This window comes from Herpailurus yagouaroundi, unplaced genomic scaffold (genome assembly GCF_014898765.1).
Source record: "Herpailurus yagouaroundi ecotype Mexico unplaced genomic scaffold, PumYag 67555, whole genome shotgun sequence".
Taxonomy (NCBI): Eukaryota; Metazoa; Chordata; class Mammalia; order Carnivora; family Felidae; genus Herpailurus; species Herpailurus yagouaroundi.
In genome coordinates, this window is record NW_024420361.1 from 3,968,037 (window position 1) to 3,995,052 (window position 27,016).

General features: G+C 34.6%; 1 protein-coding gene across 7 annotated transcripts; it reads right to left on the reverse strand.

Annotated features, from left to right (window-relative positions):
* Positions 1-257: 257 nt before the first annotated feature.
* On the reverse strand, positions 258-26,776 carry ZNF711 (zinc finger protein 711). Of its 7 annotated transcripts, none has more exons than XM_040467648.1 (12): positions 26,569-26,776; positions 24,698-24,825; positions 23,557-23,814; positions 23,080-23,184; positions 16,308-16,862; positions 9,989-10,144; positions 8,729-8,866; positions 6,545-6,682; positions 5,751-5,828; positions 5,618-5,665; positions 3,443-3,586; positions 258-2,952 (listed from the first exon to the last, which is right to left on the reverse strand). In XM_040467648.1, exons 4-12 carry the CDS (start codon positions 23,156-23,158, stop codon positions 1,775-1,777), a joined length of 2,514 nt encoding a protein of 837 aa, XP_040323582.1. In that variant the 5' UTR covers positions 23,159-23,184; positions 23,557-23,814; positions 24,698-24,825; positions 26,569-26,776; the 3' UTR covers positions 258-1,774. The 7 variants fall into 7 exon arrangements, with proteins under 7 accessions (XP_040323582.1, XP_040323583.1, XP_040323584.1 ...); XM_040467649.1 differs by having other exon boundaries at positions 23,552-23,814; XM_040467650.1 differs by lacking the exon at positions 23,557-23,814.
* Between the last annotated feature and the right edge of the window lie 240 nt (positions 26,777-27,016).

The window sequence follows — 27,016 nt, forward strand, 5'->3', positions numbered from 1 at the left end:
TCTCTAATCTCAAGTCTTAAGATGAACACCTTTATAGCATTTCATCATGGTTTTAGCAGAAATATACATTTTTAAGGAGTAATCATGCCATAGTCATCATAATTATTTAAGTTCCTAGCTCGTGTTGTTTTGAATGCACAAAATCTATTAGACATTACATTATGGACCAAATTACCTATAACAATTTTAAATAAAAAGTCTTTTAATAAAGAGTGAACATTACAACATACTTTAAATAAATTCATAAAACCCTGAAGTGCAATAAATGCTTTTTATTGTATGCTCATTTCAATGAGTAACATTTAGAAATAATAATCCCACATAACAATGACAATCTTATTTTACAGCGTGTACATCATTTACAGCCACATAACACACTATTTTAGATTTTCCAAATTTAATATTCTGAAGTTAAGAAAGATAAAAAATTTATTCTCAAGGAACAGATCCTTATCTGGTGCAAAAACAGAAAGGTGAACATTATTTAAAACACAAAGTCACAATATAGCATAAAGTAAAATTACATTTTAGTTATGTTGAACAGCTGAGTGGAAACATGAAGCAACTATAACTTAAAAGTACACATCATATGCATTACATTTATGAACAGGAGTTTCATTAAATTTCCCTAAACCAGCTTTTTATATTAAGCGCCATTTTGATTTGCAGCATGCTAACACAAAGCATTGTTAAAGGGATGCATATTTTAAATTTATACACTGTAAACTGAATATCCACTTCCAAACTCTACTGGCAGCATAGTGTTTTGTTAAATACTGCATATATACTGCATCATATTGAAAATTCATGTTAATAATATGGTATATAGACTTTAAAAAATCAAAATTTCCAATAATGGCATAAAATTGCACCTTTAAACATTAGAGCAAGTACAAATAGAACAATCATACTTGCTAAGACTGCCCTAAAAAGAAACTTCTAAACATAGTATTTAAGAAAACTGTTCTCCCAGTTTAAACTTTAGATCATTAAGAAATATAGTGCTAACTTTATTTGCAACACTACTGTTGCATCTGTTTTAGAAAGCCACATTTGACTCAAACATACTTTTGTCATATATGCCATACTGAAAAATCAACCTGAACATCAGAAAAAAGAGAACTGTAATCCTAAACTTCACTTTACACTTCAGGAAAGAATGCTGTATTTTAAACATCCTATCCTGTGATAAAATCTTAGCAGCTCTGAAATTCTTTTTAATAGTACTGAATTAATATAAGCTGTTTTCCAGTGGAATTTCTTTTAATGGATACATAAAACTTTTGCCATTTCTGGAATTCAATTTTCAGGTACCATAAAAAAGGCCCAATGACTAAGTGACTGATGCATGACTAAATTTTATTTCCCCACTTCATTTCTAAAATCACATAAAAGTGAGGCTTGCTTGCCATAGCAAAACATTGTTAAACTCAATTATGTATGATCTTTTCAGAAGTATTGATCTCTAGTATGATCAGCCAATAAAGTCATTGTCTTTGCTCTTCCCTTCTGTAGTTTATGCATATAACACTATTAAATAGACACTTAAGAGTTTTTCTGCAACCATTCTATGGTGCTTCTTAAATTCTTTAAGTAATTTTCAAAGGGGTATAAGATCCCCTGTCATTTCAAATATTTCAAGATCTCTAATACAAAGAATGTAAAGTTATGATTTACTATCAAGCTTTGGAACTAGATGAAACAGTTCATGAAATTTTCATCCCATGTAGTGTATCATATTTTCTAAATAGCTTCTTTCTTTATATTGATCTTATTACATAAGAGCCTCCTTGTGGTGCCTCATAATATGCTGATTTTTTTCTGATGGTCTTCGGAATCCCTTCTTGCAGAATTCACACCTGTGTGGATAGTCTTTTGTATGTATTGATATCACATGTCGTTTAAAGCCCGATGCATCTGTAGTGCTGTATTCACAATACTCACATTGGTAAATCTTCCTTCCAGTGTGGGTCTTCATATGTTTTTTGAGTTCATTTTGTTGCCTGAACCCTCTCTTGCACCTTTTACACTTCAATGACTGATCCTTAGTATGAACTGAAAGGATATGACCACTAAGAATAAATGGATCTGATGTTTTAAAGTCACAGTGCCTACACTGATGAATCTTCCTACCCTTATGGATATCACTATGCTTTTTGAGCTCAGAAGGACGATGGAAACCTTTTTCGCAGACCTCACATTTGTGAGGAAAATCCTTAGTATGGACAGATATGATGTGCCGCTTAAGGTCACTTGAGTTGGTGCTCTTATGGTCACAATGAGGACACTGGTGTGTCTTATGTCCTTGAAACAAATCCAGATGGCGTTGAAGCTCCCTCTCATCACCAAATGCTTGAGGACAATGCTCACATTTATATGGCAAATTGTTACCATGTTTAGACTTAATGTGAGTTTTCAGATTTGACTGATCTGCACACCTGAAGACACAATACTGACACTGATATGGCTTCTCACCAGTATGGGTTCTCATGTGTTTCTTGAGTTCAGAAGGATGTCGAAAGCCCTTACCACACTCAACACAAACATGAGGAAAATTTTTGCTATGAACAGCCAGTAAATGTCTGTTTAACAGTCCTTGTTCTGCAGTTTCATAGTCACAGTATTTGCACTTGTGCATCTTCGGCTCCTTGTCTCTTAATATAAGTTTATTTGAACTCAGTGGACTAGCCTCTCTGTATCTTCGTGTGTATTCTGTAAATTCATGGGTCTTGTCAACTTTGTTTATAAGCTTATGGCTTTCCAAGTGGTTATGGAAACTCACTTTCTTGTTAGTTGTGAAGTCACAATCTGTACACTGGTATTTTTTTCTCATCAAATGATCAGGATGATTCTTCATGTGTCTTTTCAAGAATCCCCTGGATTTAAACTTTTTTGTGCAAATATGGCAAGGGTATACTGTCAGGGGCTGTCCATCAGGACCTATTATAACAGCTAGATAAAAAAAAAAAAGGAAGTTATGACAGTTGGCCAGATTGTTTTAAAGGGTTTTACCACAAAGGTGCCAAAATTAACTGACATTCACAATGTGAGAACTATACTAGTAGAATAAAATCCTGTAGAATAAAATGCACATTAAAAGTGATTTGTGATAAAATACCTCATTAAAAAGTAATGAGCATCACCATAGTATAGACCATTCACCTGTCAAAATGTTATATACATTTTGTAAACCAGAAATAGGCAACCTCTGTGAAACCAACCTGAAAATTCTCTTTGAAAACAACATTTGGGTAAAGAGCATACAAGCATAGTTTTACTAAATGTCAAGCACTTAAAAAAAAACCAACTATTTAAATCAAACGCAAACAGGTATATGGGAATAGGACTACTCTGTAACAATGGACTTCTTTTCCTTTGTTTACCAAAAAATGTTTCCACGTTTCAAATCATTATAATATTCATAAAGTATTAGTATTTTTACCTGTTTGCCACTGCCTGGTTTCTCCCCTTCTCCTCTTCTTGGCTTTTTGTTTAAGTACTTTATTTGTATTAATGCTATCACAAATTTGAAGGTACTGTGCTGCTGTACTACTTCTGCTTTCTAATGTTGAGTCCAAAGTATTTCCTGAAAAAAAAATGATACACTATTAAATTACATAATATTTATACTTTTTGGTTTTGGATAGATGAATTACTAGAGATGACATGGCATTAAGTTACCATTGCGGTACTAAATTCACAAAGTATACCCATATTCTTTCTTTTATACCCTTACACACACACACACACACACACACACACACACACACAACTAAAAACACTTTAAATATCATGTGAAATTAACTTTAAACTATCTCAATTTATTCATCCTAATGGAATAAACTAATAAGGTGAATGTAACATGAGACCATGAATTTTATGACCCAAACAAAATATTGGCATCAGATCAATTTCTCACCAATGAAGGCCGATGATGTCAGGCTCTGCGCTGACAACGCAGAACCTATTTGGAATTTTCTCACCCTGCCCGCCCCCCGACCCTCTCCCTCTCTGAAAATGAACGAATAAACAAAAAAAACTTAAAAAAAGAAAATAGTTCTGCCCCAAAAAAGACATTAACAAGCAATTGGTATCAAGGAGAATTTTTACTTTAAAATAATTTCTATTTTAAACTTGGCTGCAGCAACTTTTTACTAGACATGTGTCTGGAGGCAAGGGAAACAAAACAGAAGCAAAAATCAACTATTGGGACCTCATCAAGATAAGAAGCTTCTGCACAGCAAAGGAAACGATCAACAAAACAAAAAGGCAACTGACGGAATGGGAGAAAATATTTGCAAATGACATATCGGAAAAAGGGTTAGTATCCAAAATCTATAAAGAACCTATCAAACTCGACACCCAAAAAACAATCCAGTGAAGAAATGGGCAAAAGACATGAACACACTTTTCCAAAGAAGACATCCAGATGGCTAACAGACACATGAAAAGATGCTCAACATCATTTATCATTAGGGAAACACAAATCAAAACCACAATGAGGTATCACCTCACACTTGTCAGAATGGCTAAAACTAACAACACAGGAAACAACAGATGTTGGCCAGGAAGCGGAGATACGGGAACACTTTAGTGAGAATGCAAACTGGTTCAACCATTCTGAAAAACAGTATGGAGGTTCCTCAAAAAAGTAAAAATAGAACTAACCCATGACCCAGCAATTGCACTACTAGGTATGTATCCAAAGGATACAAAAATGCTGATTTGAAGGGGCTCATGTACCCCAATGTTTATAGCAGCACTACCAACAATAGCCAAATTATGAAAAGAGCCCAAATATCCACTGAGTGATGAATGGATAAAGAAGATGTGGTATATATATATACAATGGAATATTACCCAGCAGCAATCAAAGAGGATGAAATCTTGCCATTTGCAACAACATGGATGGAATTCGAATGTATTATGCTAAGTAAAATCAGAGAAAGATAAATATCATGTGATTTCACTCATATGTGTATTTAAGAAACAAAACAGGTGGACAAAGGGGAAAGGAAAAAAATAAGATAAAAAGAGAGAGGGAAGTAAAAAGAGACTTTAATACAGAGAACAAACTGAGGGTTGCTAGAGGGCTGTTGGGTGGGAAGATGGGCTAAATGGGTAATGGGCATTAAGGACGGCATTTGTTGGGATGAACACTGGGAGTTTTATGTAAGTGATGAATCATTAAATTCTACTCCTGAAATCGTGATTACATTATATGGTAACTAACTTGGACTTAAATAAAATTTAAAAAAATTTAAATAAATAAAAAACACCATTACATTTAAAAAAACAAATAAAATAAAATAATTTCTATTTTATAATTTTCTCCATAGCAGCCTTTTATGATTCATATTGTAAGTTGCCCAACATCTGTATCATGAGATAAAGCTAAAATGAACTGCACTTGCAGAATAACATGCATTATGTTTGTACCTAAATTAATCAATTCCCCAAAGAGGAAAACTCTTATGTAACTAACTAGATAAGATATGACCAGGCAAGTGAGAGTCTAACCTATGTGTCCATCCACACAAACCAGTAACTGGTTATTTTCCAAACACTATATAAAACTGGCTATTTAACTTACATGTCACATATAATGCTCTCTTACCTGATGCTTGACAATCTTCATACCTCCGGGAAACTCTTCTTTCATCTCCTAAAAAAAAAAAGGCTAATTAAAAACTGATATGCTGAGTATAATGATTACTAGTGGATCACATCTTAATCTACAAAACTCTTACTTTGACCATTGTTCCTTGGATTAAACTTTTTTGTTGTTGAGTTCTTCCACTCCCATAGATTAGATATAATTTCACGCACTGAAAATAAGGGCTACTGTTAGCATCCTTGGAACTGTTAAAATCTAGAACAATCTTATTTTTAAAATAAAAATTGAGTATATATTTCTGCAGAATACACTCAAAATTGAAGATGTTCAATAAATGACTGTTGAATGAATGAACCTTTGGAAAAACTGAGATAAGATAATGCATTTGAACACCAAAACTTTTCAAAATAAAGAGTATACCTGGACCATCTTGTAAATTAAGTAGGAATGAGGTTACATAGAAAGAAAAAAAAAACCCTGATAAATTTACCTTCCGTTAGATCAATTTACCTTCCATTAGATACTTTCTAGAAGAGCACACCTGGTTTCCTGTTTCTTTTCAAACCCCCCAAATCTTATTTGTGGTGTTAATACATGAAATAAGTTTTTGAAAAAGGGGAAGGATCAATTTTCAAAGGATATTCCTATTTTAGAAAAATAAAACTTTTTATGACACTCACTTATACAGGTAGGATTTTGAATAAAGCCTACTGAAAAACAATAATGCATTAAGCAAGGCTCATTTTAAATAACACAAGATATATGGTAGGAAAATCACGTATGTAACTAGAGATTAATCAGTCCACAGCAAAACATTTTATATTAGTCAACTCATGAGGGCCATTAGCACAGCATATTTAATGACCTAAAGGCTGATCAAATAGATATGTTATGTACTTAGCAGGTGAAAAAATGCCAGTGTCCTACCATATGCCGCAGCCCAGACAACAGGGACAATTGTTTTATTAACATCAGAGTCCTCAAGCTGAGTCTCAGGGAGAGAAGTTCCTTCCTCTTCCCCTACAATGACTTCCATGTAAACTTCATCTGCTATTTCAGCGCAACCTAAATTTTAGAAATAATTGCTTGTTTATAACCCCAAATATTTAATAAATGGGTAAAAAAAATTCCAAACAATTAAAATTTTTCCAACTGTCAAGATTTCAATTTTGTTAATTTTAAAATTACATTAGGCACTTTGGAGACGAGTGCCTCTAGGAGACAATCATTTATTAAAACTCTTATTCTCCTCTTAGAACCTATCCTATGAAAATGACTTTTAGATTATGTAAAACATTTGCGCTTGGAATATACTGACTAATTTTATAGTCCACTGGGCATTACGAACTTGTAAAAAATGCTGCAGTCCATAATTGTGCTTGACTGATCTTTAGAACTCAGAAAGCATTTCCCATAGAATCAATACTAGAAAGTGATCCTTGCTACCCCATATACTATAACTTAAATGCAGTTCTGTACACGCATTGAAAAGTAGTCAAAAATACTAGTAATTGAAAAAAATTTAAATAAAAATAATCAAAGTCATATATATGTATATATAAAACATAATGTATATATAAAGCGGTCTTCATGTATATGTGGACATCCTTTAACAGGCAGGATTTTCAGAGACTCTACTGAGAAAAGAAGCATTAAGTGAGACTCACTTTTTAAAAATATAGTATCGGAGTAAAAAAATATAAACCTAGAGAGGCATTTAGTATATTTTATGTGACATAATCATTTCAATTTAAGCTGTTAGGTAAAAAATTGGCTTTGAATTTATGCTTTTCCTTTGATTCACATATTGGGAGCTTCTATTCACTATGGAAGCAATGTGGAAAAAATGTGAGAAAAAAGTGTCCCTTTTCTCCCAAGTTTCCCTTCTTTCAATTAACGAGAAAGAGACACTGGTCTAAGTTTTCCACTTAGACAAGGAATTCTGGCATCAGTTAACCTAAGCTTCAGTCTCCCAACTTTTATTGTGCCCCTTTGCTGACCAATGAGTAAAAAATAATAATAAAGAATTTAAAGACCAAATAGAAATTACTTCATTTAACACTTTTCCTCTCCAATCAAATCCTCTAGACTTACTTGTTTTTAGATTATCAACTGTGGTGTATTATTCATGTTTGGGATTGGAATTCAGCTTCCCATGGCTTCTAAGGAAGGAAATCTGAGGCGTGGAGGTCAGAGCACAGTCTAGGAAAAGCTGAGTATTATCTAGGTAATGCACTCAAGTGGAGGCTTTTGCCCTTCCAGGGCAAAACAAAATAGTTTTGTCTCAGCATGGAAAGAAGACAGAAAAAGCCATAGTGAAGGGCTGCATTCCTACACTGAGGTGAGAGTGTAACATGCCCTCATAAGGAAATGGGCAGCATGGCAGGAAAGGAAATGTGAGGAGTTATTTTCACCGTATGGTACTCAGCCGCAAGAAACCTTAAGCAGCAACTACTTGGAGACCATCAAAGGCATAATAAGTAAAGATCCTGGAAGCTTAACTTACTTGGGAGAATACTTACTCATCTAATCCTTCAGTGACAGAAGGAGAACAACCAGTTAGCCTTTCCACTGCTAAATCCAGAGAGGCCAATGGTGTTCACTGCCATGTGGAAAGAACACTGGCAGTAGAGTTAGATAGCTAAGACTTGAAATTGTACATTCCTCCCTTAATATTATAATGATCTTGGGCAATTATTTAAGTTCCCTGAGCACTTTTTTCCTCCCATAAAAAAAAGATAATACCACCTACCTCGGAGACGAGTCGTGAGTATTAAATATTTATGCAACATATCCAGTAACACAGACAAAATAGATGCCCAATAATTACCTATGTATTTGTGGGCTCTAATGAAGTCAGGAACCCTATGTTGTGCATCTCTGTATCCCTAGTATCTGAGACATAGTATTTCATGTTTGCTGATTCGAATAATACATGTATGCATGAATGGTCAAAAGGACTGTTTTCTTTTAAATTAATTACAGCAAAGGTCTGACTTATTTTATTGAACTTTGCTCCTATATAGTGCTTGTATCTCTGAGATTGCTTATTTTTTTTTAAAGAATGCATGATGGCTACTGATAAGTCACTACAGTGCCCCTTTTTCTTACTAATATCATCTTCTTCTTGAGAAGAATCTTTAACTGCCATGTAAACCATCTTCTCCCGCTGCATTCGACTCTGGTCAAGCACTCCAGCTACAGAATGTCCACTGGTGTACTCACTCTCTGTGACAATTTCTGTTCCACCTTAAAAATTAAATCACATATCAATATAAAGAAATATCATGAAATAATTCCCTAAGTCAATAAGGAAGATATATAAGAAATATTTTCCTTTGGAAAAATATTCCCCAAAATATTCCAATATAATGTCTAAGTGTCAAGAGAATTTTCTTATAAAATACACTCTGAATTTTCAGTAACCACTGAGAAATAACCACAAATGTTAACATTTACATCACACTTATATGCAAAGCACTATAGAAGTCTTTAATATGTATTTTACCCATTTAGCCTTCACAATAGCCCTATGAGGTAGTTACTATCATCATGGCCATTTCATGGATGAGGAAACTAAGGCAGAAAAAGGTTAAGTAACTCACCAATAACCACTCAGCTAAATGGCAGAACTAGGATTAAAATCCAAGCAGCCTGCCTCTAAGCCTGCCCTTAAATACTCATTATAACTTCCTACTCTAAATCAAAGCCTCTCCACTCATTTGTTTTGATAATCCCAACCATAACATTCTACTTATGTTGAAAGAATCCAAGAATGATATATTCTGCATTCCTGCTTATTCACATACAATTTTTTTAATATTCCATCCCCAAAGAAGTCTATAAAAATCTGCACTGGGGTGCTGGGGTGGCTCAGTCGTTAAGCATCCGACTTTGCCTCAGATCATGATTTCACAGCTCATGGGTTCGAGCTCCGGGCTCTGTGTTGACAGCTTAGACCCTGGAGCCTGTTTTGGATTCTGTGTCTCCCTCTCTCTCTGCCCCTTCCCCTCTTGTGCTCCATCTATCTCTCTCAAAAATAAATAAACATTAAAAAGATCTGCAGTTTACAGGGCGCCTGGGTGGCTCAGTCAGTTAGGTGTCTGACTTTGGCTCAGGTCATGATCTCGCAGTTAGTGAGTTCAAGCCCCGCATTGGGTTCTGTGCTGACAGCTCAGAGCCTGGAGCCTGCTTCAGATTCTGTGTCACCCTCTCTCTGCCCCTCCCTTGCTTGCACTCTGTGCCTCTCTCTCAAAAATTAAAAAAAATAAATAAAAATTTAAAAATCTTCACTTTAAAAGATAGTCACCAGAAAAGAATAAGTTTTCATTCATAACTATTATAGCAATAAATTAAAATTAGTCTTTGTACCTATTTCAACATCATCTTCAGCCTCAGCTTTAAATATATACACTTTTATTACTTCTGAACCAAATCCATCTTCTTTAACATCTTCCTGTGAACCATCACTGCCAATTTTTAATGGTGTGTTCCCCATATGCTCTAATTTTTCCCCAACATCATCCACTGTAAAATATAAAGAAGAAACTATTTTAGACAAAAAGTATAACTGACATTTAGTGGATGTCATAAGAGCAACATGAAATGTGTTGATCACCTATCCACTGTATTCACTTTATGACCTATTATGCAACTACTGAAAGTGCTTTGTTTCATGAAAAAACAATATACAACATCAGATATACTACACAATTGTAACTACAGAAAAAATTTATTCAGAGATTTTAATTTATATATATGAAATACTTAATCACCACAGAGCCTTAAATAAGATGATTTTGGAAATGATTAAATAATCTTTCATTACATTCAACATTTTAAGTTAAATCCTAATACCAAAATTAATAACAGAAAAAATCAGAACATAAAAATACATAGTACTCATAAAATAAGCTCACATAAACAATTCCCAAACTAAATAGCAGTATTTTTAAAACCAATCAGCATATGAAATTTAGAATTGAGAAAAGAGTAAACATCACCTGAATGATTTTATAAAAAGGCCTTTTCAGAAATTATAAAAACAATATCTTAATACTCTTAATTTCTGTTGAGTCAATGGAAGACAACTTCAAACCAGAAATTTTGTATACTTCTATATTTACAAACATATGCTAGACTTAAAAATCATATAGAAAGGTAAAGCAACAATATTTGAGAGTATTACTTACATTTTAAGTATACATAAAATTTTTATTCTCTACAGTGTTTAAGAATAACATTTATTTTCACATGAATACTATGCACAAACTATGCGATAAGTACATATCAATAAACTTTGTTCTTTAATCATAAATATTAATATATTCCTTCAAATATTATATGACTACCATTTTTTATTTCAATGCTATACCTATAAAAACTGAAATATAATCTAATTGAAAATCTGTTTCTACCTATTATGTATATTATAGCATCATATATGAAAACATAAAATCCTAAAGCCTCTGACTATATCTAAACAATTCCAGAGCTACTGAAAAAAGAATAAACTGACATAAAAATTATTAATTCAGTATTCTTAAAAAACGAATTTCAAGAAGATCTAAATAGGTAGAAGTCTAGATTTCCCTTACCTCCATTTTAAATTTGATACATGCAAATTCAAAAATATTCTTTTGGCCTTTCAAAATGGTGGAAAACACATTTCAGAAATTCTTTTTACAACGCAAAGCTACTTCAACTCTGTGATTAAATATAAATTATTCCATACTATTTAAGAGTTCAAAGAGGGGGCGCCTGGGTGGCGCAGTCGGTTAAGCGTCCGACTTCAGCCAGGTCACGATCTCGCGGTCTGGGAGTTCGAGCCCCGCGTCAGGCTCTGGGCTGATGGCTCAGAGCCTGGAGCCTGTTTCCGATTCTCTGTCTCCCTCTCTCTCTGACCCTCCCCCGTTCATGCTCTGTCTCTCTCTGTCCCAAAAATAAATAAACGTTGAAAAAAAAAATTAAAAAAAAAAAAGAGTTCAAAGAGTTTGTCTATGAAAGAAAGGACCTAAATAATCAAAATAAATTGACTAAATATGTTCATTCCAACATAGCCCCTAATTCTATTACTGCATTTCCTGGAAATTTTTTTTTTACAATGGGACAGATTAAAATGAAAGAAAAACAAGATGGAGTATCTTATATTATCGATTTAATAATAGCTTCTCTTTTAAAACATGTTGAATAAAGCAATGACATCACAGAAAAAAATTAAAAGAGGCAACTTAAGATTTCAGAAAATGTTTTCTCATTCTTGAAAATAAAGACATAAGATATACAAAACCTCAAAAAGTGTCCAAAATATGAATTTCTTAAGTTGGAATAACTTATAGTAAATAAATGAAATACTGAAAATACTCTCATTTGATAAATACTGCTTTATTATCATTGAATGGTTTAAAGTGATTATAGCTACTTCTGGAACAAATTGAATTAAAACTATAATTCACAAAATTAAAGCTCATGAAATGAAATACACATTTTTTGGTCACTTCTCAATAATTTTGTACCATAGTTTTTGCTTTAAATATTGAAATAACTGTTGCTATCCTGATTCCATTTATACCTTAAGGTCATCCATGGTTTAACGTATCCATTATTTTCTACTTAGATTCCTCAGAATGAGCAACTTTGAAATGTATTGAGTAACCAAACTTGTTTTGTATTTTAAGATTATAGAAGGTTATAAAGCTATTAAAATGTTACTATGCAGTTTTAAGAGATAAACCATCTACTTCACCAAGATTTATTCTGTATTCTTTGTTACAGAAAGTACAAAGGTAACAAAGATTTAATGGTCAATCAAGCGATTTTAGAAATGGATCCTCAAAGACTTTTAATGCAAATACTAAAAATACCCCAAATTAAGGCTTGCAATATCCAAGTCCCACAGTGTTGTTTCTTAACCCACAGGACATTCCAGACGGTAATAGCAAGTAATATTATCCACATCACAGAATTCTACTGGGGCTAAATGTAACATAAAACAGTAAGATGCATTGTTGATAAGTCTGCTAATGTTTGATATTCCTTTATAGAACTCAATAGCACAATTTGATTAAAAATTCAATATAACATTCCTTTTAAAAGCTAAGTAGGCTTTTTACTCCACCCCTTTTATGTTACATCTACCAAAATTATATTATGGATATGTTATTATCAGTATAGAGTATATTGATGTACTACAGAGATTATTAGATCAGGCAATATGTAAAGAATCTGTATTTCACAGCACTAAAACAAACACAAGTTACTAACATTTAGATTACAAAGGTGTGCCAGTCCCAAGTGTATATCCAAGAGATCTGAAAGCATGTCTGCACAAAATCTTGTACATGAATCTTCATAGCAGCATTATTGACAATAACCAAAAAATAGAAACACCATATGTTTATCAACTGATGGATAACTAAAATGTTTATCCTTATAATTAAATATTAGTAATGAAAAGGAATGAAGTACTGACACATGCTACAATATGAATGATCCTTGAAAGATTATGCTAAATGAAAGAAGCCAGACACAAAAGGCCACAAATTACATAACTCCCTTTATATGAAATGTTGAGAATAGGTAAATCTATACAGACAGAAATTGGATTAGTGGTTGCCAGAGGAGGGGGAGTGGTATGTAGCAGAGGGGTGACTGCTAAAGGGCATGGGGTTTCTTTTTGGAGTGAAGAAAAAATTGTAAAATTGATTGTGGTGATGTTTATACAATGCTGTGGAATATACTAAAAATCACTGCACACCTTAAATGGTGAACTTTATGGCATGTGAATCATATCTCAATAAAGTTGTTATGTTAAAAAAAACACAAAGGTGTTAACTTTTCTTTTTTACCCTTGAAATTGGTGAGGTTTGATGACATCTCTCATAATGACTACACCAAGACATTTTGCTTTTTACAAGATTATGTTCCCAAAAGAAATATACAATAAAACCTTGGTTTGGGAGCATAATTCTTTCCAGAAGCATGCTTGCAATCCAAAGTAATCACATATCAAAACCAATTTCAAGAACCACTGGCTCAGTTGTGATCATGTGACATTCAGTATCATGTACTACTCATATTGCAAGACATTGCTTATCAAGTTAAAATTTGTTAGAAATGTTTGCTCCCCTGGCAGAACACTTGCAAAACAAGTTACTTGCAATCCAAGATTTTACTATAAACTGATTTTATAGGTAAAAAACAATTTGAAAGCATTATATTGGTTCATTATTTAATGGAACTTCCTTCTTCCAGTGAAGCCTTTATAAAGATATTATGGATGTTAGTTATTTTTAAAGAGCACACCTAAGATAATTTTAGACAGATATAGTTACTCTACATTACTTTACAAGTTACTTAGCACAAGTGGGAGAGCCTACCCATCTGTTAAGATAAACAATTTGTGATGTTTGGCTTAAAAGGGGAAAAAGCTCAGATGCACCTCAGGTATGAGACAAAACAAATTCCCTACCTCTAAAACTTAGCTATGGTAAGAGTTCCTTATAGGAATATTAAGGGACTCAGAAATAAGAAAAATGTCTGTTTTAAGTCCTCAACTTTATCTCTTAAACATTTTGAAAATCTCTATCTTGGAAAGAAAAACAGAGAAGAGGACTTTTTAAATTAACACTGAGGCCTTTAAGGTAATTTATTCTCTTCACTCCTATAAGATTCAAAGGCCAAGAGAAACCAAGAGGTAAAGAAAATGAAGTGAAGATTAAGAGATGAAGGGAAAAAAGGGAAAAAACTAAATCAAAAGAGAATAAAATAAAACAAATGAAAATGGTAAGGAAGAGCAACTAGTTCCAATTTGAGTAAAATAATCATTATAAAAATGGTCAAAGAACTGGGTGGTAGGAAAATGGGTGATATAAAAAAATATTTAATTTTTGTATATTCCATGTTCCACAATAAAAAAAAAACTGCTTACGTTTGTTGTTGTTGTTCTTACTAATGATTAAGGAGTTAATTAATTCTCAGACTAAATTTCCCCTAAAATGATCCCACAGCAATCCCAGTATTTGAGCAATACAATGTTCTTTATAATCTTCAGTTTACTCCTATTAGAGTAGAAAGACAGAAGTCCTTTGCATTTGACATATAGGGCAATATAAAAATAAATACTGTGAATTAAAATATTCTAGAAACTCTTTCAAAAAAAACTTTTGCAGAATCAAATCACAGAAGACATGTTAAGGTATGACAATTCACAAAACATATAATGTCTAAATTTTAAACTATTTTAATATCAGAGTTTGACTTGACAAGTACTCTCTTTTAAAATGTTTATTTATTTGGAGAGAGAGAGAGAGCAGGGGAGGGGCAGAGAGAGAGAGAGAGAGAGAGAGAGAGAGAGAGAGAATCCTAAGCAGTCTCTGTGCTGTCAGTGCAGAGCCCAACATGGGGCATGATCCTATGAACTGTGAGATCATGACCTGAGCCGAAATCAAGAGTTGGGCACTCAACTGACTGAGCCACCCAGGCACACTGACACGTACTCTTTTAAAGGCACAATATTATTTTGGTACTAGAAAGGCTACCAACTTTTGTCACACCATTTTATATAATCATAACCATAGTTGGTTTTTTTAAACATCAGGTTAAGATATAAATATGGAATTGCTTTAGTAATGGACATCAATTTAAAAAGAGGTAATAACAGTTTGCACAGTCTTTTAGTGACTTAAATCATTCCCTTAAAAACAATGTAAATATTCACCTCCAAAAGTGGTTGTAGAGGGAAAAAGTTAACATGCTATACTTCAGAATCATATTTACAAATTAAATCTAATTTGTTTTTAGTTTTAAATTCACTGATACATATAACATATCACCATTTCATGCACACATACACATTACTCTACTTGTTGATGCACTTCCCAATCAGTCCTTTTTTATTTTAAAAAGAAAAGAAAAATCCACCATGAAAAAGTGAACTTTATCTAATTTTTATTACTTCCAACATGATCCCTCCAAATTGTATAAAGAACAGACCTACTTCTTCCTCAAGTTCCATCAATAACTCATCATGAGATTTTTATTATTGTTGCTGTTCAGGCAAACCCACCACTTAAAATGAGAACAAGATATTTCTATCTTCCTCCTTCAGATAGAATGTCTTAAAGACATCATAAAGCAATCTCAAATAAACACATCAAGGCATTTTTCGTACAGAATATACACACGCATATTTAGACAAAAAATAAACACAGGGAGAACTGAAGAATACAATCTGAGTTTAAGATTTCCTTTTCAAGTACTTGATAAAAAATTAATTACACATTCCTTGATATATTATACTTAAATTCATAAGCAAAACTTAACTGACAACTCCAGTACCTACCACATTAAAAAACAAGCAGTGGCTGCATAAAATAAACTTCCTATTTTGAAATATACATATTTACCATTAAAAATTTTATCAGTTAATGTTCTTGTTGAACCTTCCTTTTGGTGCTAATGTATTAATAAATTACATTAATTTACCTAATTGTGGTATGAACTTTCATTGAGTAAATTAAAAATATGAGCAAGTTCAAAAAGCATCTCAACAATACAGCTTTGTAAAAAAATATTTTGCAAAATGATTATCCTCGTGTCTTTTATTGACTAGATCCCCCATCCCAGAAAACCTTTCCAGGTAATATATAAATAAATCTCCCAAGTAATTATGTACTTTTGTTTCACTTACAAGATATCATTAAGTAGTCTTCAGAAGTGCTCTTGACATCATCATCATCATCATCATCATCATCATCTTCGGTTTTAATAGTAACTGAAGAACCAGGAACACCACCAGCTGCTTGAATCACAGTTTCTGTATCTGAATTAGTTACAAGAACCTCCTCTGATACCATTGTGGGAGAGTCAACTCCTGAAACACAATCTTGGACCACATGTTCTAAGTGTCCATCAGGACCAGTAACAAGGTCAGCCACAAAAACCTGCTCAGGTACTCTAACGGTTTCTGTAATTAGCTCAGAAGTCAAGATATGATCACTATCATCTTCCTCTAAATCTTCTTCAATAGCAACATCAGCTTCAAGTACAGCTTCAGGAACAATTACCCCTTCTGTTACTACATCAGTCTCAGTGATGATATCAGGCCCATGGACAACTTCAGCTGCAAGGCCATGATCAAGAGTTATCCCATCATCTGTGACAACATCAGAAACTAATACAGCCTCAGGAACCGAAACAACAATATGGTCTCCATCGATATGCGCAGTACCAGCCATTCCAGCCACTATAATACAAACAATTATCCAAAAAAAGTAAAGTTATTTTATTAATTAAAAGTACTATAATATATTTAATATATCAGATGACATAAAACATTTCAAAATATGAAGTAGTCCATGCAAACTATCATCTTAAAAATCACTGACAATTTAAATGCAATAAAAACCATCACCAGGCGCATCTGGCTGGCTCAGTTGGTAAAGTATGTGACTCTTCATCTTGGGGGTTGTGAGTTCAAGCCCCACATTGGGTGTAGAGCTTACATAAAAGTAAAAAAAAATAAAAACAAAAATAAAAACAAAAACACAAAACATCACCAACCAGGAATTGGGGTGGAGGTAGGTGAAAACAATGTTAGTAAAATCTAAATTAAGAGCTTAAAATCAATGCACTTTATTTTCAAGTAAAACGTAAAAGCCACAATGAGATATCACTACATTAGAACAGCTAACATAAATGAACAATAACACCACAGGTTGGTGAGAATACAAAGAAACGATCTCTCATACATTGATGGCAGAAATGTAAAATGGTAGCAACCACTCTGGAAAATATATGGCAGTTTCTTAAAAAACTGAACATGTATTTACCATAAAACCCAACATTTACACTCTAGGGCATTTTCCCTAGAGATATTAAAACATATGTTTACACAAAAAACTGTAGATAAAAATTCATAACAGGTCATTGTGGCTATTACACATAATTGCAAAAAAATAGAAAACAACCCAATTGTACTTCCAGCAGATAAATGGTTGGTAAAACCAACTCTGGCACATCTCTATCATGGAATACTACTCAGCAATAAAAAAAGGTGACAGACTATTGATACATTCAACACCTGAATGAATCTCCGGAAAATTAAAGCAAATTACTAAAGATTATGATACTACATAATGTATAAATGGAATCATTAATGTAACATTCTCAAAATTACAAATTATAGAGATAGACAACAGATTCAAAGTTGCCAAAGGTGAGGGTGTGTGTAAATATATTGGCATAGCATATATATGGTAATGGAATAGTTCTAGATCTTTATTGTGGTGGTGTTTACAAAAAATCTATATATAGGGTAAAACTACACAGAACTATATACACTTACACAAATATATGTAAAAATAATGGTGATAACTTCAGAAGGTCTTTAGTTAACAGTAATGCAACAATGTTAACTTCCTACTTTTGATACTGTAGTACAGTTATATAAGATGTCACCATTCCAAGAGGAGGAGTATAAGCTACATGGGACTCTATGTACTATTTTTTCTACTTCTTGTAAGTATAGTATTTCAACAAAATTAAAATCAAAATAAGAAGGACACACAAACATAAATGCGTATTAATGTTAAATTAAGTTTGTAAAATATGGCAAGCTTAATACATTATAAAATATGCATTAGAAGCATAAAAGTCCCTAAAATTCTTTATCTTATAAGAATTACTATATTCAAAAGTGCAAAGCATCTTTTAACACCTGATTTGGGGGGGAAAACCCAACTCACTGTAGACAAAGATTTGGTTTGATAAAATTCATACATAGGGACTCTAAATTTCACTAAGTTCTAAACCAGTAAGTCTAAAGGAACAAAGCTTTGAACAATGTTTTTCTTGAGCACCAACTCCTACCTTCTTTACAAATATTATAAAAGTATAAAATCACTTCATGAAGAACTCTTAAGTTTTGCCTCACTGAAGTGTACAGGAAACAAATTAATAGAGTCTATAGTCCAGGTTATAACAAAATTATCTACATTAAATAATCTAATACAAAGCCTTCTCCACATAATGATCACTTTCTATAAAGTCATACCTGAAAGAGTGCTATACAGTGTTCACTATTATTAACCAATTCATTATGGAAGTTAGTTAACAAGTTAATATGGAAACCAGTACACTATCAAAAGATAAAGTGAGAAAGGAAAACTACCTTTCAGGATTATCTTCCTTTCTACCCCTCTGTACTGTCCTCAATATTCTCAAACTCTTACCTAAACCACCATATTACCCCAAAAGGAGAGAGCTTCAATCTTGAAAATCTGGTAAGCAAAGGGAGTATGTATAAAACAAGTACTTTCTATTCACTGGTTACTCCACCAGCCATTTTGGAGATGGGGAGTTGGTGGAGGTTCAAATCGAACATTCAACCAGACTAGAAATGTGGTTTTTAACAAGGAAAAATTAAATGTTAAGCCTATAAAATTCACAGTATTGGAGTTCTATGTATATAAACAATAAAATGAATATTTTATAAAATCCTTCCACAAGTCAGACTTAAAATATGGAAAATTCTGGAGGTTAGTTTGGTTCCTGAGAGTACACACTAGGGAATGATGGAAAGACAGAATAACACCAAATGCTGGCCTGGGTTCAGATTAACCTGACTGGGAAGATTCTAGCCTCTACTCTAGTAGGAACTTACAGGTCAAAATAAACCAGATGTAAGCATTAAAATAAATCCAAATATGCTTGTTCACACTGAACTAAATAATAATATCAAGGATCCTAGACCAAGAATTGACAAGTTTCCCACAGGGTGCTGACATATTACTCAGACCAAGATCCAAGATGTCCCCTATTAAATTTTGCTTTTTCCTCTCATCAGCTCATCTGCTTAGTTAGATCTCATGAGCTTAGTTAAGCTCATCTGCTTAGTTTTCCTCTCATCTGCTTAGTTAGATCTCATTAAACTTCTAAACAAAGTCACTTATTTAACTACGCACTAGCTGTATTTATTGCTTCCTGACTATGCATCAAGCAACCTACTAATATTTTTATAAATATTATCTTATTTAAGCCTCAGAACAACTGTATGATGTATTATTATCTCCTTTTTAAATATGAAAGAACTATGGTTTAGAGAAGTTAAATAAACTTGCCCAAGGTTCAAGCTGAGGACTGAGCTTATTGTTTAACTCTAGACTGGCTGTTTTCTACCTGTCTACAGGAGGAGAATAGAGTTTATTTACTCTACATACTGTTTTTAAGAGATTTATAGGGTTAACCAAGTGAGTCACTATTAAAGGAACAGTTTGAGAGAGAGAGAGTAAAAAGATCTATCACAAAGTCACTCAATTAAATTTTAAAGCATTTAGTAAGCAGCATTAAATGATATTAAAATGTAACTCACTAGGTAACAAATTATAAATGGTAAGAAATCATCATTTAAAAAGTGTGAAATCAATGAGGTAACCAAATAACAATAAGAAACAAGTCATCATTTCAAGAATTTCCCATTTCACTAAAGTTATTTCATTTAAATGTGAATACCTGAAACTTCACCAGAGGTATAGCATAAAATTTGGTATTTGTTGGGTCTGTCTTGGGCCACATGTAAGGCTGTTTTGCTATTTAAATCACTGAGCAACCAACATACTTTTTGCATCAATAAAATCTTAACTATTAAATTCAATGGAACAGATTCCAAAGAGAACCATTGTACCGAGACACAAGCAAAGTTATACAAACCGTTTTGTAAATTTAAAAATCTCAAATATCCTTCAAAAGAAACTGGCCTACTAAGCTTCTGAATTAATGTTTCGGGTTCTTAATATAATAGCCAGCCCATCCTGACCAAGAACATTATAGAATTTAGAGATCCTCTGACACAGTATATTTACTTGACTAGCTCTACTTGTGTATGCCAACTCTGTTTCACAAAGATCATTAATTTTAGGGATTCCAAATATCTAAGTTTCTATGTTGACAGAAATTTAAATTTTTTTTTACATTTATTCATTTTTGAGAGACAGAGAGAGAGCACAAGCGGGGGAGGGGCAGAGAGAGAGGGAGACACAGAATCCGTAGCGGGTTCCAGGCTCCGAGCTGTCAGCACGGAGCCTGATGTGGGGCTCGAACCCACAAACTGCAAGATCATGACCTGAGCCGACGTCGGACGCTTAACCGACTGAGCCACCTAGGCGCCCCAATTTGAAGAGAAACTGATACAGGCTGCAACATGGATGAAACTTGAAAACCAGGCTAAGTGAAAGAAGCCAGACACAAAAGGCCACATATGGTATGATTCAATTTATGTGAAATGTCTGGAATAGGTAAATCCATAGAAATATTAGTGGTTGCCTAGGTCTGGAGCAGGGTAGGGGGTGACCACTAATGAGTATTAGGTTTTATTTCTTCAATGACAAAATGTTCTAAAATTAGGTAGTGGTGATGTTTGTACAACTCTGTGAGTATAATAAAACCACTGAATTGTATTCTTTAAAATGGGTAGGCTGTATGATATATGGATTATTAACTCAATAAGAAAAAAAAAAGGATGTACATAATGTATTTCAACATGCATGTTCTACTTCCCTACCAACTAAAAGGAAGTAAAGTATTAGATGTAATAAGGGGTTGATTAAACCTTAAAACACTGAAGAAGAACAAGGAAAAAGAAGGTAAGAGGAGCATCAAAGAAATATTCACCAGCAGTAAATGGACATTTTTTCCCCAATCTTTGAAAGGAATCAGGCTTTACTTGCTAATACGCAACTTCTTCAGGAGTGAGGGGGGTCTGGAAGTTCACCAAATGCTACAGGGTGGGTTAAATTTTGTATCACATGGAGACAATACTGTATTTTTTCCATTTCTAAGGTATCTTTAAAATTTTTAAAGGTTTATTTATTTTTGACAGAGAGAGAGAGAGAGACAGAGTAAGAGTGGGGAAGGAGCAGAGAGCGCGGGGGACAGAATCTGAAGCGGGTTCCAGGCTCCAGGTTCCAAGCTGTCAGCACAGAGCCTCATGCGGGGCTTGAACTCACGGACCGTGAGATCATGACTTGAGCTGAAGTCAGAGGCTTAACTGACTGAGCCGCCCAGGTGCCTCATAAGATATCTTATTTTTAAAAGGCAAAAAATTAAAGGTGACATTTCAACCAAAACTTATTAACATACTGAAGTTAAAGTGTTCCAGTATTTTAAAAAAACTACCTCTAAGCAAAGAATTCACAACATTCGTTGTGAAAGCTTTACTCTTGAATTCTTTGTCCTTCTTGTAGAATTTATTCCTGTACTTTTTACATCCAAATCACTTCTAAGTCATTCATAATCAACACAATTGACTTCTGATTCACTTAGCAGAATAAATCAATGATTGCTTTGTACTTCATCAATTGACTATATTGTCATCTTGATCTCAACCATATGCAATCTTGATCTGTGCACCACATCTTTATTCATCAGACAGAAGTGTCATGGAATCAGAACTGGAGAAGACCTTAAATGTTATCTAGTCCAATCCCCGCACAAATCTGAATTAAGTAATTTGTCCAAGTTTACACAGATAGTTAATAGGACAGCCAAGACTAGAATCCAGTTCTTCTGATTCTTAACATTGTGGGCTTTACAACAGGGGAGAAAATAACATATTCAACCACATTAATGTGAAAACAGTAGTAACATTTTCTTAATTGAGAAAAGTATCACTAGTTGTAATCCTCCATCCCTAATATCCTCTTTGACAATTCCACAATACCTTGTGTTTTTTGTTTATCCCAATTTACTATTTGTTTTTTCTACTCTCACTCCACTTTTCCTCAATTCTTACCACTCTATCCTTGCCTCTAATAGTTCAGATACCTCAATCTCTTCTATAATTCAGACTGACCCTACCCAAATTCAGTTTCTTTGTTGACTGTTATACAGTCTTAACATCTTCATGAAAATAACTACTGTTAAGAGGCTACTGAAAAACCTGGCCACAAAAGCAGAGAATCTTTTCTTTTTTAAAAAAATAAAAATGTAATGCTATTAGAAACAACTTTCTGAAGATACTGCATCAGAATATAATTAACCACCTAATGCATGACTTTCCTATATCACAATATAAGCATCTAACTTCTTTGAAATGATTAAAGTAGTTCCTTTACCAGTTTTATTAACAAAAGCAATTTAAAATGTATTTTAGAAAACCAATTTAAAATTCCCTATATTCAAGAACTAATGTGGTTAATTATGTAAGCTGAATTTTTTCATTTTCAATGCCATATTATTACTATATTCCAAGTTTCCTTACCTCAACCTTCCCACAAAATTTTAAGAATGACTTTAAGCAGACTACTGACACATAGCTTTACTTTAAGAAAATGAACCCTACAAATGGATTTTCCTAGCAAAAGAACAACTTTTCATAAATTCTCCCCTTCCTCAACATAGTTTTGACATTTAATATGCTCTGATTTTAAAAAGAAAAAAAATATATAACAAAGAAAATGCTTTACCAAAATCCTGCATAATCATGGTATGGGCCATTCTACAGTCTGATGTGTGCAATCCAAGACTTCCACCACCTGAATCCATACTTAGCAAAGTTCATTCACAAATCTCTGTAAAAGAAATGGTTTTAAAATAGTTTAAATATGTTTAGGCCAAAGTCAGTTGTTCTGAGAAAAAAAAAATGCAATGGAAAGTATGCCTCAGAACCAGGTATGCAAATCTCATTACAAAAGAAAAGAAAACAAACCATAAACCTCAATTAGATGCTTTATGTGAAAAACATAAGTAAAAGAAGGGCTAAATGAAAGGAAATAAATCAAATGGATAATAAGACACAGTAAAGGTGAGGAGCCACAGGGGAAGTGATAGAAGCAAGCAAAAGAGCAAAACTGTAGCACTGACATTCCAGTTAAAATGTAGGTTATAAGAGAAGAAAAAGAACAAGATGACAACAAACAATAGTTGGGATATTTATACATTACTAGAGGACTCAGGTGTCTAGTATTAGTGAATTTCATCCCGTGGCTCTCATCCATTTCTTCCAGACCCAGATCAGCCCTGCAGCGGAGCTCTGCAGATAAACTTGTGTTCCACCTCTGGCTCCCGGGGTTCTACTTATAATGTAAAATGTTCTATCCCAGTTTCCCTGGAGTTCTTTGAGCCAGTAAGGACTTCTGGCCTCACTCTACTACATTCTCTTGTCACATAGTTTTGAGGACTCATGGAAACATGACTGCTTCCTAAACATGGTAGAGATAAGATCAATCACATATAAACATTTAGCAAATTGTTCCTTTCAGAATATCATTTACTTGTAATTCTACAACTGATTTTTTTCCTTAGTGATTAATAAAGTCATGTTAGCTTCATGTTAGTTTTGAAAGCAAGGATTCAATCTATTTCACTTCAAGTGATGTATCCTATATTTAGGATCCACAGACAGCATGGAACCTAAAGTCGGATGCTATCACTAAACATTATTTCTTACAATTACATAGGTGTATTTCCCATTCAAACATAAGATTCTAAGTATATCAACCAAAGTAATCTGTCAATTTTATAAAACATTTGTCTCATTTTTATTTAGGAGTGTTTAATAAATTAGGCTATACTGCACAAAAGATGAGATTATCATTAAAGTTTTAGAAAGCTGCCATGTAAAGCAACTTAATCTATCCTTAAATAAGGAGATTACCAAGATTTTTTCCTTGCCTTAAAGTTCTGTAGGAGGCAGAAGAGTATAACATTTGAATGGTGCAGATAAAAATCCTACAGTAGTAGGTGTCATTTCTGTGTATCAATTGATTGGACAAAATCACTTTATGTATGAACAAAATTACAAATTTTTAGAAACTCTTCTGTATTTTTCAAATATCACATTGTTTTCTGTCTCCAAAATGAAGTCATCAGAGGCAAGAGAGTTCATGATAAACTATCCATATGTTCACAGAGATATATCAAAATGCCATAAGGACTTATTTTAACATTTAAAACAGTGTACTATATCAACTTTAGAGTATTGTTTTCTTTATCACATAACTAATAGAACTACAAATGCCTTAATATGTTTTAAACACTTAATTTTAATTATTAAATAAGATAAAACATTAAATTGTTAATCACCTTAATATGACTGTCTTGAAGAAATTGTAGATTTTCTTACATATTGTAAAATAAAATCTGCAGCAATTTGTTTTTGTTATTTTTCCTTCTGAACTATGTTATTTTCTTTGGAAAAGCGTTCTCTTTACCTATTGTAAAAATACATTCAAAATTAGACATTTTAAAACATTTTCAACCAAATCTCTTACACAACTTAAGAATTTTCTTTACACTTTAACGTGCAGAGTGAGGTAAAGAACGGCTCAAATGCTCAAATCTGTTCATCTAAAAAGCATCCGGAGGGATTCCAACAGAAATAACTACCTACTACGGTATTAGCAACATTATTACAATTGAAATTCGACCACTTCATTAAACCAAAATCTTCTTTCTCTAAAGCCATTTAAAAAATCACTAGCTATACCTTATTTTGTAAAGTGAAAGACAACCAACCAAGGGCAAGCTTTATCCTTGCCCAATCGATAGAGAAAAATCTGCACTAGTGCTCAAAGAAGTGTAAAAATTTTAACACATAGTGTAACTACTGTGGTAAGTATTATACTGTATGAATACCCAATAAATAAACTGGAGCACCTTTTCCCATATAGGACGTTGAAATAAGATCAATAATAAATGAGGTATGAGTACAGCAGTGTGTTAAGTATTCAATAGCCAATAGATAGATGGGCTTCTCAACATTCTCAAGAGCGTATCTTACATCCTGATTGAATGGAGCTAACCACTAAGTACGCTTCAAGTAAACATCTTTCTATCAATGTACGGGGAGCAGAAATCACAAAACAAACAACAACAAAAAACATTTTACTCTCATCCGTCTCCTCCAAACAGCTCACTCAGGACCTAGCTTCTTGATGATGTAAACAGGGTGAGAGGTAGAAGAGAAATCTTAAGGCAGCAGAGCAAGAGAATGCGAAAGTAGTATTTGCAGATAGGGAAACAAAGGAGCCCTGGCAAGTAGCAGTATTGCAGCTTTGGACGCAACCAGCTTCCCGCATAAGTCTCCCTTCCCGTGACCATGCCAAGTTCCAATCATTTCGAGCAGAACGCACAGACGTGCCCTCTTATATATTACCCATCTGACTGGATCTTAAGTCAAACAAGAGAACCTTCTCCGTGGAAAGGCAGGAGGCGAAGAGACAAGAATACCCTTTCCCCTCCTCCCTCCTCTCACTTGGTGCAGCGGTCGCTACCGCTGCTACCCACGCCGTGCTGCCCAGCCCCTCATCCTCCTCCCGCTCTCTCTGCCCCGCTACATGGGAGACGGCTGGGAACCAAAATGGTGGTGTTTTAACGGAGGCGACAACTGCCGCACACACCCGCCCCCCCCCCCACCGCCCCCAGGCTCTGGCTGTTCCCTATTCCCTAAAATGCCCGATTCTGTGCCACCTCCTCGCAAACGCCACCATAACTCGCGCATTCCAAGGTTACCATAAGCAGAGGAAGGGGGGGGGGCAGAGAGGTGGAAGAGAGACGAGAGTGAAAGGAATTTGGGGGGGGGGGGTCGCCGGGAGAAAATGCCAGGGGGACGCCGCATTCTTCAATTCACCGTTTTGTTTTCCGCCATTTTCCCGTTACCCTAAACCACCGACGGTCTCAACGACGGCTCTAGACCTTAGGGGCTCTGGCCTAGGAGAAGGAGAGGTTGCCTGAGGGGGAAAACACTCACTTCCCTCAATTCCTCCAGTCACCAGCTGTGGCTGAGGAGAAAAACTGTCAGACCGAGAGGGAGGCAAAGCTTAAGGACTAGACGCCCCTTCCATTGTTCCCTTCGCCCTACACTACAGGCTGGGTGTGAGCCTCTCCTCTCACAGGAGCGACACTGAGCGCAGCGGACCCAAATCCCTCTACTTTCTCTTCAGGAGTCTCCTTACCTGCTGCCACTGCTCCTCCACCGCCGCCGCTGGATTGTGACCGCGCTCCGGATTTCTGCGGGGGTCGCCAGCTGTGGATCTGTAAGGTCCTCACATTCGGGTTTCCGAGGTTCCGTAGCCCGAGCCAATCACAAGCTACTCTGCGTCTGGGAGGCGCGCCGCCTAGTCCTTCTTTTTATCGCCGCCGACATGCTGAGGTTGCATTACGTCACGCTGCCCTTGCTGCAGGGTAGGGGGCCAAAGGGAGAGCGCGCGCGCGGGCGCGCGCGATCTGGAGATCAAGAATCCCGCGCTGAGTTTGTGCTTGGAGACGCCAGGGACTTGCAGGGGGTGGGGGTGAGGGTGCAGCACGGGCGAGTCCAAGTAAAGAAGCTTGGATCTTGGGGCGCCCCTGAGGAGTTTCCGTGGGAAGATTTTCAGTTTTCCAGGTTTCCCAAGGGAAAGGAAG